The following is a 20653-nucleotide window of genomic DNA, read 5'->3' as shown; positions in this document are numbered from 1 at the left end:
TCTTCAACCTTATTCTACATTGTGTCTAACACACAGACATCATGACACTGTGCTCACTGACAGACTTCAGGACTCAAACGCCACTCCTAGTTTAAACTATCGGATCGGATTATCTATCCTCTCTTGAGAATGTGAACGAGACTTCTGTCCCGTCCCCTTGAAAGATACCTTGTTGGGCGAGTGACCAGCCTCTGGGGGCCTTCACTACAGTCGTGATACCGTGAGGCACCAATATATGAATTATTGCAGTGTCCTGCTTCGCCCTTGCGTATACCTTGACTGAAAGACATCCTTGTGGAGTTTCAAGCGTATAACCCACTTCCTCTATATCCGTAAAGACGGGCTCAACCCCAATACGTTTCCAACCAGCCTCGAGAGGATAAACTCCAGCAAGATACCTAGGAAGGAGAAAGACAGGCCAAGTCGACCATCCATGAACCAAAGATACGTCATGGTTATACGGCGTACCATCTGATCTCATGGCTTCCCAGTGAGCTCCCGAGTAGTTGGGACTGTCTTGGTTGGCCATTGTACCCCATACCTGAAACAGCAAGTCCATGGCCTTTATACCTTCGCCCTTGGCAAAAAGACCCTCAAGTGCAAATCCCGAAGCGTAGGGACTGGTCAACTGAAAATCGTCCCACCTGTCGATACCTCGAAAGGACACTGGCAAACTCGCATGAGATGGAAATATGCCCTCTACAGCTTCGGAATGCTCTGGACAAATACCCAATGAAGCCGCGTAAGCATTCACGTCTTGGAAAACTCCATCGGCAGCCAAAGATGGAGCTGGACGCATTGTGCCTTGTTTATTGTTCCAAAGGCCACGAACCAATGATTCCTTCAAGATAGATGCCTGCGAGTTATACTGAGTTACCATGTCCTTCTCTGATGACATCAATGCCATAGCTTTCAGTGCATCGTAATAAGCAAGGTTTAATCCTGCGGATACACCAAAGACAGGTCCCCCCATGGGAAACCACGTCACTTCCATCATTAGTACCCAAAGATAACGATATCGTGGCCGTCTCAACTTACTTGAAAGATATGGCGGGGCCTCGATCAATCCGTCGTGGTTCAAAAACTGCCTTGTAAACTTCATGTGACGTTCAAGTTGATGCCATGACGTTTCCACAAGCGCTCGATCGCCTGAGTGCAACCAGAAATCCTTGACAGATACTACGAGAAGCAACGCATATGTCAGGGAGTAGTGACCATAGCATGGGGGCTCATCTTCGCCATCATGACTTGGAGCCTGTATAGGGCAGAGATTTCCAAGGTAACCATCTTTGGTCTGGTGACTGATCAAGAGCTGAATCGTTCCTTTCCATGCTTGGAAGTCGGTAGTGGAGTATGCAATAGACCGTCCAGTAACAAAAGCATCGCCACCAAAAGAAGCTCTATCTCGCTTCGCTCCGTCAATAATGCAGGGGAATTGGTTTGTTCCGACTTGGAAATCGGCGTATGTTCGTTCAGAATTTTGTTGCAGAAAATTGTTTTGGTAAAGAATCTCATTGTCGAGAGATTTGACCGACAAGTCGCGGTACAGTGCGATCCATCCAGGTGGGCCACCAAATGCCACAGAGCCCGTGTTGACTAGGTTGTCGCCCAACATAGCCTTGACGTGGATGTCTGTGACTGTGGCTAACTCATGACCTTCAATAGTAATAGTTACCTGGTTCCCAACCGTCAGAGTCTCAATGATCAGCCAGCTAGATAGATCTAAGCTTTCTGGCAACTGCCATGATCCTCTTTCGACGGAAGGCATGATAGATGATTGGTTTGATAGCCCCTCGACGACTGACAACTTTTTGCTTCTGATGTCCAAGCAAAAGATGAGCCCGTTAGTAATCATACGTACAGCCCAACTAGCTCCGTATTTTTCAACTTTTGTGTAGAATGTGGTTCTGGTATCGGACCACCTTGTTCCCTGCCTACACGGGGCCCAGTGGCCACCATAGACACGAGTTCCCTGGTTGACAATTTCCCAGGCCGGTACTGTCTCCCCCTGAGCCACCGTACACATGTCGACTGTGCGAACTCCATCTCTCCAAATTTGATTGACGGTTTCATTGGAGGAGTGGAATGTAGCCTGCACCGAAGCTGGTGGACGGGAAGGTTGAAAGCCAATTTCGGAAAACACGATGGTGGTGTTTGGTTCTATCAAAGTAATCTTCTCATACCTCTGTGATGCTTGAGTGAATCTCGATTTTATGGTCTGAGTATCGTTGGTGGCGTCGGCGTGGTGGTGACAAACTCTGTAGCTATCCATAGCGTTTGAGAAAAGGAAAAATGGACCATCGCCTGTCAAAACGATGTCAACATTTGGATGGCAAGATACAAACAGAAATATCATTCTTACCATTCTCATTATCAATTCCCTCAATAGTTTCACTGTAAGTGACTTGGAATGCGATTTGTTGCTGGCCTTTTGGTGCTGATGCGGAAATAATGGAAAAAATGGGGAAACCGCCTTCACAACGGCCATAGTCCAGGACAAGTTCCGCGTTTGAACCAGATCCTAGATTTTTCAAAGTAAAACTTGAAAGGTCATTGCTGATCTGCACAATGCCATCTGTCTTTAGAACACTTGTTGGAGACACGAATTGAATGTCGCTGTCGAGTACTGATGAGGTTTCCATAGTGAATAGTAGCCAAAGATATCGATAGGGCTCTGAAACTCCAAAGTCAGTATGACGCTTTCATAAGACTCTTCCCAGATTATTATCTAATTCAAATGTCACTGGACTGTCGGTGTTCAATACAGCGACCGTTTCAATATTATCCCGATAGCCGAGTCTTCTGTGCTCGGGAAATCCGTGCAGTGTCGGAATACCCGAGGTTTGCGGGGATTACATGCTATGCGACTCTGGGGCCTAGATCGTGGGGAAACCATTCAAGGTACTACTTTAAAGTAAGAAGTTGGTTTGAGAGTGACACTTTGGGTAGCAAGAGTGAAATCGATAAAGGAGTCCCTCTACCCCGTGGGGAATCCTTTTATCCTTCTCATCTCAACATCCGCTAACTTTGCAGTGGATCATTCAACATAGCCACTTTTTCTTTCTTTTCTTTCTCCTGCCAAGATGACCAACCATCAAGACTTGGACGGTGATGCTCGGCTTGAGAAGGCTGAAGTGCAGCATGCCGAAGACGCCGTTACTATGCAGGACCACCAAACTACAACGTGGGAATGTGCTCGGAAGAACCCAAAAGCACTACTTTGGGCCCTTTACGCAAACTGTACGTTTTGGCTACTACTATTCTCGAAATAGGGGCGATGTTAGCTGATATTCGAAACAGTAGGAGCTACTTTGGTAGGCTACGAAAATCTTGCTCTCGCGGTTTGTCTAGCGTTGCCCGCCTTCCAGTAAGACAAACACTTGCAGTTCGATTTGTTTGTTCTGACATGGCCATAGGATGAAGTTCGCCAGCAAGGTTGACGGACAATTAATTATCCCAGCTTACTGGCAGTCACTCTGGAACGCAACATACAACATCATGCAACTGTTTGGTTCCATCTCAGCTGGCTTCGTCCAAGACATAGCTGGTCGACGGGCAGTCTTCCTCTCAGGCATCATCATCGTATCCTGTGGCATCGCTCTTGCATATGTGGCCGAAACACCAGCACAGTTCATGGGGGCCAAGATGATCTCTGGATTCGCCGTTGGTGCTTTCCAGTCAACGACACAGACTTATGTCTCTGAGATAACCCCTCTACCCTTGCGTGGTATTGCTCTGTCCCTTAACATTCTGATGATGGTAAATACTCCGTAGCTTTGAACTATCACAGATTTCTCTAACTCAAGTTATAGAATGTTGGGTTTCTCATCGCTATCTCCACGACATATTCCCGCGTCACAATCATGGATGAGTCCGCGTTCCGGGTCGTATTCGCTGCTGCCTGGACATTTCCCGGAATTCTCGCACTTGGTCTTCCGTTCCTTCCCGAGTCACCATACTATCTCATTATGAAGAACAAACCGGACGAAGCCTTGAAGCATTTGGCCAAGCTCTGCTCAGTGGACGAAGACCTAGACGCTCGTCTCACACATATGCAAGAAACTGTCGACGCGGAACGCAGTATGACCAGTGAGAAAGCCTCCTTCGTTGAATGCTTCAAGGGAACCAACTGGCGTCGCACGCGAATCATCTTGATCTGCATGTATATGCCGCAGATCGTAGGTTCCAGCTTGTCATCCAATGCCCCATACTTCCTCAGCCAGACAGGCCTCAGCAGTGGCTTAATCATCAAGATAATGCAGGTTGGCCTTGCAGTGTCAATTCTGTCCTCCATGTTCAACATCTACATGATGACTCTCTTCCGACACCGAGCACTCATGTTCACTGGTATGTCTATCTGTGCTATCGTCTATCTGACCATGGGCGTGGCGGCATCTTGTCCTCAGTCTCAACGAACTCTGATGGCTATTGGAATTGTCATGCAGTGCCTAAGTCTTGCATATGGTCCAGCTGTTGGCTCAAGTCTTGCTGTCGCTGGCGAAGTTTCTGCATCTAGGCTGAGGGCTAAGTCGCAAGGAATCGCGTTCGGATTTCAGGCTATAACGAGCACTGTATGGGTGACTGTTCTTCCATATATGTTCAACAAGGATGAGGGTAATATGGGCGGGCATATCGGTTGGGTCTTCTTTGGCATGACGGTTTTGATCATGTTGGCTGTCTATTTTGATGTCCCCGGTACGAAGGGCAGGACATTTCATGAGCTGGACATTATGTTTGAGAAGAAGATCTCAGCTCGCCATTTTGAAAGCTATAAAAGCGAGTAATGGAGTACTTAGGGATAGGATAAGGTTAGTATTTACTACCTAAGCTCTACTTTCCCAGTCACTCTTCTTTTACTATACAATATATAGGGCTGAATTGCTAAAATTATCTATGCAGAGTAGATACTTGAAGTTCCAGTGTTCATGGTTACAAAGTCAGAATCTAAACTCATCTATCAGACTGTCTCTAAGTCCTCGCCTTCCTCCACAACAAGAGCTTTATCCATATGGATATCTCTGGTACCGATCCAGCCTCTCAAGGCTAAGCTAGGCGATAGGGTTATCCTTCGAAGAAGCCAGCCATTTTTATCATAACCTAGATGGTTACACCAGTATTTTTACGTAGAGCATGATCGTTAAGACCAACATGAAGCAAGGCCGTTCTACTCCCCTGACCAGTTCACGCATAAAGTCCTCCGCGGACTTAGGCTTAAAATCCGGGTAAAGCTCCTAGCATCTAGGTAGCCAAAATAAGTAGTAGATTCAGGGGTGTTGTCTCCGCGAATGCCCCGACTCAGTTTGTACTCCATTATGGCTTTAGTTACGTAGGAGGTTGGGTCTATCGGGCTGGTGACTATAGCCTCAGCGCTCTTTTTAATAGCGTCTTCAGCCTCTTCTTTAGAAAAATATTGCCTGGGAATATTTTCGCCAGTGTATCTTTCAACAGTACTGAGGACTTTATTCTGCATCGTGACCTCGCTCTACGCAAATACTTACTTATTGAGGGTTCAGTTATCGGTAATAATTCGAGCGACAAATCTACCAACGTCCTCCGGATTAAAAGACTCGACGAGGATGGATTTACTGAGTGGAATGTGTAAATATTCCCTGACATAGTATTACTAGCCAGTAACAACACCACAATACCACACCACGATTAAAGTTTGTCGAGTATTATCGTATACAACTTCAGGTCGATGATTCTTAGTCCAATACCTGCACATCGGTACATATCCTACCTTGATCCGACCATCTTTCTTGGCTCCACAGCCAATCTTGGTTGCATTATGGAAATGACTGTAAAGTGGATTTCGCTACTGAAGTTATCCTACATCTTTCGGTTCTGAATATTATTCTTTTCTTTATTACAAGAATAAACCAAGTGACGTTGGGCTCTTTGGCGTCAAGCTTTTTGCTTATCTAGTCAGGAAATCAATACAATTATCCCAAACAGGAAAAGGCCAACGGAGAGGTTCAGAGTTGGTATGTTAATACTAGTACTAATATAATAACTATATACTTGTATTCTGGCTGAGACCACAACTACTATTCTAAAGCAGTATTTGCTGGCACTGCCATTATAAAGTATATCGCCCGCATAGGTCCATTTACATCGCAACCTCTTACCTCAATACCTGCCCAGATGGCTTATCGATAATTTTTGCTTTGGTGCAAATGAGTATCAGCCTCAAGATCACCATAGACTTTTGTTAGGGCCTAAATAATAAAGTCATAAAGGAATAGTGGTACGAGATAAAGACGCTGGCTTGGTTCAGTTTGGCGTCTCTTTAATAAGTGAGCTGTTGGTAAATTCTAGGACTACGAGAACTGCTAGGCCTCTCGTTAGTTACCATATCAAGTTCACCGTCTATTCCATCATCTTGCGCCTCGTCTTGTTCGTCAATGAGCCCCGGTCAAGTACCTTTTCTGTCTCATCGTTTTTGTCTTGTTCGGTTCCACATCCAAACCCCCATTGACTTTCTTGTTTCTCGTTGGTATCATTATGGTGGGTATTCTGAGGCGGGATGAGCGTCAGTTGGCAGCTCATCTATCATAGTAGTAGGTAGAAGCCAAGAGTATCAAATCCGTCGCCTAGTATTCAAAACCCAGTTAATAGATGCTCACCTGACTCTGCAAAGCTAAGCTAGAAATAAAAAACAAACCACGCCGTCTAGTTACTATCAGCCGACAATAATATCTTGGACAGTCACAGATGAAGCTTTGCATCTAATCTAGTAACTTAAATGTCGTCCCATCTGTGGACCGTGATTGGAGAGGCTGTCATGCTCTTAGATTGTCTTGGTTTTGAATGAAAGTTATTGAGAGACAAGATCATTTTGGCAGGAATTTATTTGTGTTTCTGCTTTTATGTATGAGATGGGAAGAGTGAGAATCAAAAAGAGAAGAACAGAATAGAGAGTGAACGAGACGAGTAAATGTCTAGCTCTTTGTCGAGTGAATGATGTTTCTGTCTGACACACTATTGCTTATCCACGAGTTTATCTTCGATTTATCAATGGCTCCCTGCCTCTGCAGCCAGACACTATAGCTTTGTTGACGTTTGTTGTAACCAGGCATGGCTAAACAACCCAGCTTTTCTTCAGCGTATTACTTCTTGTCTTGCTAATAACGTGCTTGATAAGCGAGTGTCTCACTGCACTGTACAGCTAAAATTAGCCTACCCTATAGTACCTAGCTACCTTAAATAAAATAGCTAAACAGTTAATAAAAATACTTTTATATATTTTATAGCTATTTATATAATATAATATTTTCTATAAAAAAAATTTAACTATTTATTATATATAGAAAAGCTTATTTATATAATATAAATAAGGATTTTTTATATTAATAATAAATTAATTAATTAGAATTATTTTATTAAAAATATAGCTTTTTTATATAGTTAATTATATAAATTTTAAAACTTAGCTATTTTAAGCTTAATTTAGATTTTATATTAACTTTTAAAAACTGGGTTTTAAGGTGTAAGTTAAGCTGGGACACTCACTTATCTGAGACACTCATTTATTAAGCACGTTACTCCATTATATATAGCTACAGTACTTACCCTGCATCAACTATAATGCTGAATATAACGACAAGCATACATTTCTCTACAAAACCATAAAATGTCTTTCACGGGACTAAGAATTATCCACAAGATTAAGATACTCATTTATGGATTTCAGTACTACTTACTCTCTTCTTCTCTAGTTTACAATTGCTCACCTATAGGTTTTGACTCAACACCAAAACCTCGTCTCCCCTACGGTTGCATTGCAGTCGCCAACGTAAGCTGACCAATAAATACTACTTTAAACAAGTTTCTCAATCATAAAATTTTTAATTCTATTAGGAATATCCCCGGACTGAGGCAATGTTGGAGACTGACTCGAGAGTTGGACTGTGGATGCTGGGGGAATGTGGAGAGATAAGATGATGGCTGGAGAAATAGATGGCAAAAGAAAAACAGCTGATTTCAGAATGATCGATCGTACTTTGTGCGACAAATATACATGGGCCAGTGGCAGATCGGCAGTATGACATGTCCGAGCCCTGTCTTTAGCTTGCTTGACATGACAATGTGCTACGTATCTCTTGACCCACTCTTGATTCTATTGCAAAGTTTTACTATATCGACTAAACAACTTTTGGAGTTTCATATAAAAGGTGTCTTGGGTTATCTCTTAATAAAGGCTTTAGAGTTTTATTACTATTTGGAGACCTGGAATTAAAGAGGTCAAGGACCAGCAAAGTGGGAAATCTACCAAAAAGGCCCATATAATTCTCTGCACAGAGATATCTCAGTGGGCCAGAGATCGGCATCAACTCGGTGATTAAGACGTCAGTGATATTTCAGATCTGCAGTAACCTTTTGAGGATCCCAAGACTAATCACCTTTTCTTTCACCGCAAAGCAAACTCTGTAGCATGTGACATCACTGAAGTTTGTAATGAGACCATCTTAAGCAGGCTTGATCCTCTCAACCTTAGAGTGAATATTCCTTCTCCACCCAACGTCATGAATGTGGGTTTAATCCACCATGGAGAAACTCATATATAGATATACAGACACAGGAATCAACCATGGAACTAGATCCAATTTCTCGTAGCCAGTCACACCTTTAATCATGACAGACGTCAGCGACAAGGACGATGAAGCAAAACGCACCCCTTCTCCCGTCAGAGAACAGAACGAAAAGACAAATGTCGATGCCCATGGACGAAGAGAATTGAAAGAGATGGATGCTCCAGAGGTTCTGGCATACGCTTGGCCGACATGGAAGAAGTGGATGTATCTCGCTGGTGTGGCCGGCATCCAGATATCCATGAATTACAACACTTCCGTCTTTCCCAGCGCCATCACACCCTTGACAGAGGCTTTTAATATTGGTGCCCAGGAAGCGAGGACGGGTCAGATGATTTATCTCGTTCTCTATTCGTTTGGCTGCGAGTTATGGGCGCCTTGGTCTGAAGAGTTTGGTCGTTGGCCCATCCTCCAGCTTTCCATGTTTCTCATCAACATTTGGCAAATTCCTTGCGCTTTGGCTCCTAATTGGGGAACCATTCTCGTTTGCCGTGCTTTAGTAAGTATATTCTAGTCGCCTGAATTGTCCTTGTATAGTTGCTGACTTATACAGGGCGGTCTTTCTACTGCTGGAGGTAGTGTCACTCTTGGTCTCATTGCCGATCTCTACCAGCCAGAGGAGCAACAGTACCCATTAGCCTTTATCGTGCTGTCTTCTTGTATCGGAACCAGTATCGGAGGTGTCATTGGTGGACCCATCCAGCGCTTCCTCGAGTGGCAGTGGTTCTTTTGGATAATGCTCATCTTTGGCGGTGTTGTCCAAGCCATTCACTTTTTCATGCCAGAGAGTCGTTCCACAATCCTCCTTGACAGAGAAGCCAAACGACGTCGCAAGACGGGAGAGGATCCCAACATTTACGGTCCTAATGAGCTCAAGTCCCCGAGAATCTCGCTCAAGGAAGCCGGCAAGGTTTGGATCCGCCCCTTTGAGATGTTTTTCCGTGAGCCAATCGTCTTGTGTCTCTCTCTTCTCTCTGGCTTTTCTGATGCCCTCATCTTTACATTCCTCGAGTCGTTTCCAGAAGTGTATACCAAATGGGACTTTGGAATCCTCGCTCAGGCATGGGCCTTTATTCCCATCAACTTGGCCTACTTTTTAGCATACCTCATATACCTCCCTTGCTTTATGCGCGATATTCACATTCGCAACAAAAAGGGCGACGACTGTTTCTTGCCTGAGCGTCGACTCAAGGTGCTGCTTTGGCTTGCTCCTTTGGAACCAATCGGTCTCATCGGATTTGCCTGGTGTTCACTTGGTCCGAGTTACAACGTTCACTGGATCGCTCCCATGATCTTTTCCACCCTCGTTGGTATCGCCAACTACGCCATTTACTTTTCCTCGGTCGACTACATGATTGCCGCTTACGGTGTATACTCTGCCTCGGCTTGTGGCGGTAATGCCTTTGCGCGAGACTTTCTCGCCGGTATTTCAGCCATGTACGCTACTCCCCTTTACACCAATATCGGTGGACATCCTGTCGAGTACGCCAGTACCATTCTTGCCGGTGCATCGGTTCTCGCTATTGTTCCTATCTACATCTTTTACTGGAAGGGTCCTGTCATTCGTGATAGATCAAAGTTTGCAAAGACACTGGCAGAGGATCGAAAGAAGGAGGGAGTTCATCGTCTCAGTTATGCTAATAACCTGCCTGCTTAGAGGGTATGAATGGTTTTTACCAAAGACTGCTAGAGAGAGTAAATGGAATATTATTATAAGTTGTAGATCCAAATCTCTACTTGAATATTATACATTATGAGATGAATGAACTATAATGTGGATAACAGTGGTGTCTTTAATGAATTTCTGTTTGTATATTATCTTTGTAAATCTAGATATGTCGTTACGGCGAAAGATATCACCACGTCACATGGGAGGATAATGCTATTGTTGGTACAGTCTGTCCTGGTCAACCCTGCAATGAGAATATGACAAGACTGGAGTCTATTGTCATTTTGATGCAATTGTTCCTCACCTCAAATAATGTCCCTATATCATCTACATTTCCTTTACTAACTGCCACATACGACCAAAGGTAGTGGAAAATACGGGATCCCGTCCGCTCTCCCATAGTCAAGCCACTAACCGGCGGATTAGTAGTTGGGTCGGTGACGACCAGCGAATCCCCGCTGTTGTATGTTTTTAATTTTTGTTACTTTTTTCACTTGTAATAAGAGCTTACTTAACTTTAATGAAATAATAAAGATACCAAGTTGGCGAGTACGACCCCTTCAATATACGAATTGACAAAGCAGTGCCGAACTAACCTATAGTCACCAGATTACCTTTGTTCACTCTCGAGGAAGCAAATGCACAAATATTGTTGACTCATTTTAAGTCTCCAATGGTAGAGGCATGAGGGTGTCCACGACACAGAGAATGACACACAAGGCTCACCCCATTCCGTCTCTTGCCACTATAATCATCAATGAGAGACTACCTAGGTACCTTGTCCTATGAGTAAGCCTTGGACCATCGAGGATAAGAGCCATTATCGACATCTTGGTTGATGGTTCATGCTTGGTCGACACATGATGGACACCGTTATGTAAGTTAGTCTTTCTAATTTCGAAAGGTTCGAATTGTAGCTGGGAAAACAAGAGCTTAGTGAAGCCCATGTCAGTTTTGAGTATAACGGGGGTCGCCTCTTTAACTATATCAAAGTCAGCATTCATAGGACCGATGTCACTAAAAGCAAGAAGCATTTATTGTCCGTCTTATTATCTGGAAATAAAGCGACAGCCTCGCTTCTGCTAACTATTAAATATGCGCATGTACCCTCCTGAGAATGATTCGCCATAAGTAACTCGAGCGCACAGAGGCCCTCGTAACCTGTCAAGAATCAAGTCAATGACGATTTTGTAGGAGTGCTTGCTTTAACTTTAAATGTAGCCGTGGGCCTTGAGGAGATTGACCGTTCCAAAATGGCTATCCAAGTATAACCCCATGGTGGGACTGAACTGAACTCTTCAGCAGTTTCATTATTAACCAAGATAAAGGTTATGGCGCAAACTTGGCTTTGATGGCAGTTTAAGCGACACCGCTAGATGATCAAATAATGGATGGGTCAACAGCGTTTTTCAATTTATTATATCTCCTGTCGCTCATCTTCACGCCAAGTAACGATTTTACTGCTAACAATACGAATCAGGATGACATTAGTCAGTCACTCTTTAAGTCGATCATATACATTGTTTGTGCACCACAAGACGCGGCTCTCCAAAAGGAAGATTAATGAGGTGCAGTGACCTTTGACCTGAACTCATCAAGTAGCATTTGCGAGACACGCGACGATCTCGGACAGCTCGTGGTTATGTTTAGAAGAGGCAATTAACTTTACGAAATGTTAGAATCGGCGGGAAAGCTGAAAGATGACCAGAACCTCGAGTATCGTGGAGGATGCTAATAATAAGACACAGAAGGCATGAGAAGGACGTATCGATTACATTAGAATTAAGCATCATAGGGAAGGACATGAGGAAGTAAAGAAACCACAGCTTGAGGAGCATTACCTAAGGATATCTCTGCCACATATAATTAACACGGTAGCAGATATATTTTAACTATACTGGATGTGTCTGAAGTCTGCGTACCTGTCTGGTTAGGGTTAAATATGACGATGGGTAATACCTGAACTTGTAGCTATAACTGTAAGAGTATCATGGAGAGATTAAGTCGCGACCAATCAGCGAGCGGTCGCCGGGAGATCTTCGGGTAATTTACCTTAAGAGAAGTCAGACCGAGGGATCTAGGGTTAGATTCCTCAAGTTGAAGTCTCGCAACGGAGTTCAATGTACAATCAGATCTATCTATCATCTAACCACCCTAACTTGACCCTATCCACTTACAAAGAGGTGCACTCTGTTCTATATGGCATTAATCGGAAAATCGTTATTCCCGTACGATAGACTTCGAGTTATTACGGGGCCGGGCGGATAAAACTCAGCCGAGAAGCGGCCAGAATAGCGGATCTAATCGAGCTAGTAACAGTGAGGATTTGTCCCGTCACATGATTTCGAGCGTGGCAACACTGCCAATCAAATACATGCGATCGATTGAATCACTACCTAATCTAATCATCTCCTTCCCTACCAGCTCCAACTCAGACTCTAACTCTCTCTATCTCTACAAATAAATAAAATAACACAATATAACGAAATATTATACGCGCACCCTTATCATCTTCTTTCCACAATCCAAGTTTTATAAAGCCTCAATTTATTATCTACTTCTTTCTAGACTGCCTGACATTTCCAACTCGTCCGGTAAATCTTTAGCTTCCAGCCAACTAAAGCCAACTCCTACATAGGCCATAATATGTTAAGATCAACTCCCGACTACAATAGTAACTAACTCTTACGAAGTGCGAAACTCTGGCCGATACTATACTCTTATTACTTAAGGCGCTCTTTATTAAGACACTGCCGTTAACAAGGCAGCCTGCTTGAGGTTTAGTACATTATTTATTAACCTTATAGTTGAATCAAACTATAAACGTATTACTTTACTATTTAGTATATAGTAAATTATATAAAGGAGCTAGAATTAGTATAAGTATAATATGTAGCTATAGATTAAGGTACTATATACTTAACTCCCTTAAGTAAGTGTCCCTTTTAAAATCCCTTCAAGAGTACATAGTCTAGCATATTGACAAAGTAGTCAACAGACTGTTGGGTAATGCAGAGCGGCGGTTTAATCTTGAGTACATTCTGATGATCCCCAGTGGGTTGCATAATTACTCCCAGTTCCAGCAGCCGGTTGCAGATAGCTCTAGTCTCCTTTGTTGCCGGTTCCAGGCTGGTGCGGTCTCGCACAAATTCGAGGCCCAGGTAGAGGCCATCGCCGTGGACGGTGCCTATGAGGGGGTGACGTTTGCCCAACGCCTGCAGCCGTGTCTTCAGACAGGCACCAATAACTCGCGCATTCTCCTGCAGCTGCTCCTCTTGGATAATGTCCAAGACGGTGAGTCCCACGACTGATGACAGAGGTGATCCACCAGTGGAAGAGAAAAAGTATCCCTGGCTACGGTATTGATCAGCAATGGTGCGGCTGGTAATTACGGCACCTAACGGGAAGCCACCGCCAATAGATTTAGCCACCGCCACGATATCGGGCACAACAGCCTGTTGTTGGAAGCCCCAGAACCAAGAGCCCAGACGGCCAAAGCCCACCTGTACTTCATCGGCAATAGTCACTCCACCCATGTTGCGTACTGCCGCGTAGACCTCGCGCAAGTAGCCGTCAGGCAGCGCTATGCCGCCGGCGTTGCCGTAGTAGGTCTCGCTTAGGAAGGCGGCCGGTGCATGCCCTTCGGCAGCCAACGACTGCAGACGTGCCACCGCGTCGGCGGCATAGTTCTTCGACGCCTCAGCTCCACGATAACGGCCACGGTAGGCATTGGCCGCCTCAACGGTATGCACCCAGTCGGGTCGTGTCTGCAGCGCGTGCGGATTGTCAGCGATCGAGGTGGAAACAGCATCGCTGGCATAGGTCCAACCGTGGTAGGCCTCGGCCATGGCCACCACATGTTGACGCTGAGTGGCCGCTAGCGCCAGACGAATAGCTAGATCAACCGCCTCAGAGCCCGAGTTGACAAAGAAGACCGTATCTAGCGGATCAGGAAGTTGAGCGGCAAGCCGTTCGGCGTAGCGCGTGATGGCGGCGTAGTGAAAGCGCGAATTGGTGTTTAGGAGTCGGGTCTGCCGTGCGATGGCCGCGGAAATACGAGGATGGGCGTGGCCTACCGAAGCGACATTGTTGACCATGTCGAGGTAGACACGGCCGTCAACGTCCATCAAGTATTCGCGCCAGCCCCGTTCGATCTGTGGTGGACGGGCATAATAGTGCTCCTGCACCTCTGCCACCACAGCTTCACGCCGTTCCAGCAGACCTTTGTCGTCCACATCATTCGTGGGTGGCGTCACGCCTAGCGCTTCGGTTGCATCGCCAATTACCACGCTCCAACCAGGCAGATCGACGGCAGGGATTGCAGTTGGCACATTGGCTTGATCAAGCGCAGTCAGCAGCACGTCGATGCGGCTGCCGGCTGCAACTGTTGCTACTCCCACAGGCAGAGCTGTCCCAGCTTGTCGAACACATAGATTGGCAGGTATTTCAAGGGTGGCGGCAGAGGCAAACCATGCGGCCGCCGAAGTAGGGACTGTTGAGGGTAGTTGTTGTGTCCTGGCTGGGGCACCTAACAGCACTGGTCGCAAGGCTGGTAGCACGACCATATCAGCACCCTGGGCCAGCAAGTGCTGTGCAGCACGCTCTACTGCATCATTCTGAAGCCAAGCTCCGTCGTCGGCCAACGTCGACAGAGTAGAGCCATCTAGGACCTCCACCGACCGTGGCGCCGCCAGGATCGACTTACCGCTCCAGCGCGGCGCTATACCGACGGGGAGTCCCAGAGTATGGCGTATCTGGGCGGTAACCACCTCCAATGGCACCTCAGTGGCGCGACGGAGGATCGTGGACTCGCGGTCCAGCGCTCGTTTGGCATACTCATTATTGACGTCGAGACGCACCTGCTGGCGTCCGCTAAGCACCAGAACGACCCCACGCAGGACCACCAACGGCCATAGCGCGGTGATCTCATCATCGCTGAGACGGCGTCGTCGATTGAATGCGACGATGGCCGGCAGCACGGTGCGGTAGCAGGCATCGGCGTGGTGTAGCATTGAGGAAACGGTGATGGCAATCTCTGCCACTGCCCACGATTCAACCACATCGCCAAAGTCGATTACGGCATCTGGCAGACTAAGAGCATTGCCATCCGGACGCAGGACATTATCGTCGGTCACGTCAAAATGGCCCAACTGACGTGGCAGGCGATCTGATATAGGGCGTAGCAATGATAACGCATGTTGGCTGGCTTGGGCAGTAAGCGCTCGCACGTCGACATCGGGTTCAGTGGCGGTAATAGTGACAATAACGCGTTCGGCGTGTTGTAGATCCCACTGCAAAGTACGTCCCGCAGCAGGATGGGTCTCAGTAGCCAGGGCTAAACTGACCGCGGCTGAGAGCTCGCCCAGCCGTTGCACCACAGCCGGGCTGAGGTAATGTGAGCCGGTCAATGTAGTACCTGACACGAAGGAGATGATGCGGCAGTGTAGACGTCCCTGACTGGTCTGCCACCACCCCGACATAGCACCCCGCGGTCCCTCGATGACATGAGGGATACGCAGGGATGGTTCTGCACGGGCAACGGCAATAGCGGCCGCATCCTGCATCTCAATCTCCGAACCACTAAAGGCGGGGTTGCTGATCTTCAGCACGCCCAACGGCTCGGTATGGGCGGCGGTTAGGACGAGAAAATTCTGGTCCTGTTGGCTGCCGAGCGGCCGCAAGTTGGCGGCAATGCCAAATTGTTGGTGCAAGAGGGCACATGCCTCTTCGGGAGACAGCGTCGGTGTGGGCAGCTCAACATGGGAAAAGTAGTCGAAAGTAGTCATGATGATACGCCTAGTATGTATTACAGAGAGGCGTCAGTTATCTAGTAGTGCTGGATGACATTAAGTGACGGATGAATGCATGCTCCCCAGGTCTTTGTGCTAGGTTTTATAGGAGGAGCAGAATAGAAAAGTAAAGGGCATGCAGAGGATCTCGCAGACCTATCCTATGTAGAGTTAGTATAAAACTCTAAAAAAAGGATCTCTATAGTACTTGCTAGACAGGTTACTATATCGCACTAGACCAAAGCGGGGCAATACTTTTCAATATTTCATCGGGATATATACTATGTAACTATTAATGTCTACTACCCCACAACTGGCTAGGTCTGCCATTTTCTGTATAAGTACATGTAGAGGCGAAAGGGCGAATCGAGACAAGCTAAACCTAAAGGATAATATAAACTACAGACAAAATCCCTCTGCAAGCATAATGTAATAGACACTTTCGGCATCCTCAAACTTCTCGCCTAGTCTAGACTACCTGCTTAACTGATGATCACATTCTGGCTAGAGCGCCCGCATCATCATTGGGATAAATCACTTAAAGTCCAGCCATATACTCACTTTATAGTCACGCTTGCGTTAAGGATCTTGTTCCGCCGAGGTTGGAGCTAGGTTCTCGAACACACGGCAGCACAGGTATAAAGCCCATGCGATCTCGACAATGTATAGTGAAGCAGTGCGTTACATATCGAGACAGCCCTTTTTATCTACTTAAGGTTGGATGTAGGAATAGGTCTACGGCGACGTTTAGTGTAGACTCCCTGTCTGAGTAGGCCAACTGACCTAACCTGTCAACTCGTGTCATGGCGGTGCTAGAGGGTCATCTGAGACAAGGCTGACTGATAAGGATAGGGAAGAGATAGGTTATATAGCTGACTTATAAGTATCAGTTGTAGGAAATAGACTGAATTGTCTTAAGGTTTGAATAGGGTTAGTATTTAAACTAGCTAAGCTCTTGTAAGTAGATAGGGTCAAGTTAGGGTGGTTAGATAATAGATAGATCTGATTGTATATTGAACTTGGTCTCGTGAGACTTCAACTTGAGGAATCTAACCCTAGATCCCTCGGTCTGACTTCTCTTAAGGTAAATTACCTAAAGATCTTCCGGCGACTGCTCGCTGATTGGTCGCGACTTAATCTCTCTATAATACTCTTATAGCTCTATTTACTTAATTGCTTTCTTTTAATTAATTTACTTTAAGAGAAATTTATAAGAGTATTATAGAGAGATTAAGTTATAACTAACTAGCGAGCGGTCGCCAGGAGATCTTTAGGTAATTTACCTTAAGAGAAGTCAGACCGAGGGATCCAGGGGTAGATTCCTTAAGTTGAAGTTTCTCTCTCGAGACCGAGTTCAATATACAATCAGATCTATCTATTATCTAACTACCCTAACTTAACCCTATCTACTTATAAAATTAAATTAAAAGATTTAAAATTAAATCCTTTAAATTAAAGTCTTATAATAAAGTTTAATATATAATTAAGTTTATATATTATAATACTAAAGTCCTTTATAAATTAAAATAATATATAAATATATTTATTTATTAAACAGCTGCGAAATCTGACCACTATGCCCTTTTCCTTATCGTCAGTCCGCGGCGTCGTATTAAGTAGAGCTAGAAGTGGTGCTACACATACTACATCAGGCGAAGACTTAATCATCTCTGCGGGTGACGAGCAGAAGATTGCTGCAATCTTAGTAGCTGTGGATATGGTTATGGATCGCTGCGAGCAAACGGCCCGGACCATAAGCCGAAACCTTCTCTGTTGGCTACGTAGCGTACGGCCTTATGGATGCTACGCTAAGCCCTTTACCTTTGTCAGCAAGGCGGCTAGTAGAACAAAGTATATCTGGCTCCTTAAGCGCTTTATAGCTATGGTATTCCACGCTTTTTGCTTACCTACTGATATTTATCGGCGCTGTGCTAGTATTCGGTTTAAGAGATCACAGATTAAGGCGATCGCAGCCATATGGAATCACTGTATCTGGGATCAGCATGGCGCTACAACGTTGAATTTCTGGAAATCGGCCAGGGCGCATGCTATAGCTAAGTATCAAGCGAGCTGGGATGAAAGAGCAGAGAATAGCGAAGAGTCTATGACTGAAGATTCTAACAATATTGACAGTATCTCAGAAACCGACGAATCTGCAAATGGGGATGAGGATCATAAATGTGATAGTGATGAGGAGGACCGAGAGGAAGCCAAAACAGCGGCTAACTTGAGTAACGAAAATCCAGACTTGGCTGAAATGCTGGAGCGGCTGTTTGGACTTGTAATAGCATTCAGTACGGAGGAAGTGGTGGATGGGCGACCAGCTTCAACCTTGCTAGTGTACTTCAGTGGAATCCTCGGTTTTACAACCGATTCCACCGGTTTTCTCCCAGCGAGGTCATACACATCAAACCTCGCCGCACTCATCTTCACTCAGCGCCTCCTCTTCCTCGAATATGCCCTCCCTGCAAGAGCATACATATCGCTTGGCATCACGCAGCGACCCCAAACGGATCAAGTTGCGCGGCTCCAGGACGTCCGCCAGAAGTACACAGTGCTCGGTTCACAATCTCCATTTGAGGAGCTTTTTTCCCTCCTGGCCTATGGCAAGGCTATTGCAAGCTCTGAGACGCCTCCATTCCTTCTAAGATGGAGTGATGACGGCGTGTTAAGTCAATCGAGAGTATCTGTGGCTCTCATAGAGCTGGCATGAAGTTTAATGCGACGGCTGGCTGAAACCTAAAACTACCGGCTAAATTTGTTTGGGAAAGGAACGAGCAGCATTTGATCCTTCAAGGGATTGTCCTCGGGATTGTCACATCATCTCACCGTCTGTTCCCTGAAGTAAGTGCCAAGGATCCACGAGCTTGTCATAAGAAACTGGTAGCTCATAATGTAGAGCTTGATGACCTGCGGTCATCAATTGGGAATACCCACAGATCACCATCTATCGCGATATCTCCCGGGACTTAGCTAGGTAAATGTAAATATGGACAATTCTTATTGCTTCGGCAACCATCTAATCTCCTCTATCGGCCATATTAAATAATTTAAATACATCTCGCTAATAGACGAGTATATCCTGGTCATGATATAGTTAACCTAACCGTTTAGCCACTATTGACTAGGTAATCTGTATAATAAGACGCAAAAGTAGGAGAGTATAACAAGCGCTTCCGGTTCTTCATCTGCCATAAACTTAAAAAAGTCCTTTACTAGTACAATCCAGGAAAAGATATTAACTAGGTCCTTATCACCATCTATTTTATAGAAAACACTATATGTCTGGTTTAATGCGCAAAGCGCATCTTGGTAGATAGAGCGCTGTACTAAGTCAGTGACTGTCTTATCCACGAAGATCCGCAGCTGCTCCATATAATCCCTTTTGAAAACTCGTTCCCTTGCTTCCATCCTTCTGCTAGCCTTGAACAGTAGGGCGGAGAAAGGACCAAGGGTGAGTGTGCCTTTAGCCAGGGCAAGAAAACTCGTGCATCCCTTAATTAAGACTACCCAGGGAGGATATGGCCCATCTTCTTGCTCTGGAGTTTGAGCGAAGGCTAGATATCAATAGGTTAGCATGACCAGATGGATGCTTGGGGTACTTACAATAGTAAATAGTCAAAATTAAAAAAGAAAACAATTCTTGAGCGTTTGTGTCGTTGTAGGCATCGATAAATGTAGCTGCGATGCTAAGAGCCTGGTTATGATATGTGATAGCCCGTTCGCGGAGGAACTCTTTTCTTTTTGTTGAAAAATGGCTGAGGTGGAGTGCTAAGACAGACAATACCGCCAAGATGGCATAATCACAATTGAGACAAAGCTTGACGATCCGAACTCGCCAGAGGTCTCGGATTGCCACGTCGTTACTCAAGGTTGCGTATGTCGACGTGCAGAAGTTGTGCATAAGTTCCAAGTCCAACAATCCAAGATTCGGTGCTGTTGCAGATGTTTGCGGCGAGGCCACTGGTGAAGTGTATTGCCTGGCATGTATCGGGAGAATATAGTGACATTCTTCACCTCGTCTCATGCAGTGAGCGCAAATAGGCCTCTCTTCCCCGCACTAAATAAGCAAAAGAAAAGTTAAATAATTAGTCAACGTTTCTTTTGTTGTATGGCAAAGAAGAAGTCGGGCGAGACTCACTTTGATTCGTCTTTGCTTGCAAGTCTGACAGCCCATCCGCGATTTCTTGTGGACTCGTTTCGTCTTGGAACCCCGATGTTCCGAGGTTCCGGATGGAGGCAACGTCGTTGGCGTACTACTTGCCATCATCAAGGCCAATCTTCCGGATTCTTGAGGGAAAAGTTAAAAGCTCGGGACTGGAAACGAGAACGAGAAAAAGAGAGCTGGCGGCCACTGGAATAAAAGGAAACAGTTTAGTATCCCCGGGCCACTGAGTGGAAACACCCCTACCATCCTTCGCAGCGCACTATGACTTGCGATTGGATGGAGCCGACACTTGTGCGGGCCATTCTCGTTTAACTTCGTTCTCGTTCCGCTATGCGAGTCGAGAATTGATTCCCGCTTTATCCTCGTCCCCTACTGTATAAAAGTTGAACTAAATCCCGCCGCATTACCTATAAACGGATTAGCAAGATCAAAAGGG

At 45.5% G+C, this 20653-nt stretch overlaps 6 protein-coding genes and 1 non-coding gene across 7 annotated transcripts; 4 read left to right on the top strand and 3 right to left on the bottom strand.

The window, feature by feature from the left end:
* Positions 1–109: 109 nt before the first annotated feature.
* On the bottom strand, positions 110–2642 carry FGSG_12585 (uncharacterized protein; the record flags this gene model as incomplete). The annotated part of the gene is made up of 2 exons (XM_011324842.1): positions 110–2304; positions 2363–2642. 2 exons carry the CDS (start codon positions 2640–2642, stop codon positions 110–112), a joined length of 2475 nt encoding a protein of 824 aa, XP_011323144.1.
* Positions 2643–3083: 441 nt separating this feature from the next.
* FGSG_04710 (uncharacterized protein) lies at positions 3084–4784 on the top strand (the record flags this gene model as incomplete). The annotated part of the gene is made up of 4 exons (XM_011324841.1): positions 3084–3240; positions 3301–3367; positions 3417–3759; positions 3813–4784. 4 exons carry the CDS (start codon positions 3084–3086, stop codon positions 4782–4784), a joined length of 1539 nt encoding a protein of 512 aa, XP_011323143.1.
* Positions 4785–8634: 3850 nt separating this feature from the next.
* Positions 8635–10248, top strand: FGSG_04709 (uncharacterized protein; the record flags this gene model as incomplete). The annotated part of the gene is made up of 2 exons (XM_011324840.1): positions 8635–9090; positions 9145–10248. 2 exons carry the CDS (start codon positions 8635–8637, stop codon positions 10246–10248), a joined length of 1560 nt encoding a protein of 519 aa, XP_011323142.1.
* A 366-nt stretch (positions 10249–10614) lies between these two features.
* Positions 10615–10730, top strand: FGSG_20034. The gene has a single exon (XR_893029.1). It is a non-coding gene; the product is annotated as a 5S ribosomal RNA (ribosomal RNA).
* Positions 10731–13205: 2475 nt separating this feature from the next.
* FGSG_04708 (uncharacterized protein) lies at positions 13206–16046 on the bottom strand (the record flags this gene model as incomplete). Its single annotated transcript, XM_011324839.1, has 1 exon — positions 13206–16046. One exon carries the CDS (start codon positions 16044–16046, stop codon positions 13206–13208), a length of 2841 nt encoding a protein of 946 aa, XP_011323141.1.
* Positions 16047–17625: 1579 nt separating this feature from the next.
* On the top strand, positions 17626–18762 carry FGSG_04707 (uncharacterized protein; the record flags this gene model as incomplete). The annotated part of the gene is made up of 1 exon (XM_011324838.1): positions 17626–18762. The coding sequence occupies one exon, from the start codon at positions 17626–17628 to the stop codon at positions 18760–18762; it is 1137 nt and encodes a 378-aa protein (XP_011323140.1).
* Positions 18763–19166: 404 nt separating this feature from the next.
* Positions 19167–20316, bottom strand: FGSG_12584 (uncharacterized protein; the record flags this gene model as incomplete). Its single annotated transcript, XM_011324837.1, has 3 exons — positions 19167–19606; positions 19656–20109; positions 20191–20316. 3 exons carry the CDS (start codon positions 20314–20316, stop codon positions 19167–19169), a joined length of 1020 nt encoding a protein of 339 aa, XP_011323139.1.
* Between the last annotated feature and the right edge of the window lie 337 nt (positions 20317–20653).

Source organism: Fusarium graminearum, chromosome 3 (genome assembly GCF_000240135.3).
Source record: "Fusarium graminearum PH-1 chromosome 3, whole genome shotgun sequence".
In the NCBI taxonomy this organism is placed as follows: domain Eukaryota; kingdom Fungi; phylum Ascomycota; class Sordariomycetes; order Hypocreales; family Nectriaceae; genus Fusarium; species Fusarium graminearum.
This window is presented reverse-complemented; position numbering and strand designations above follow the sequence as displayed.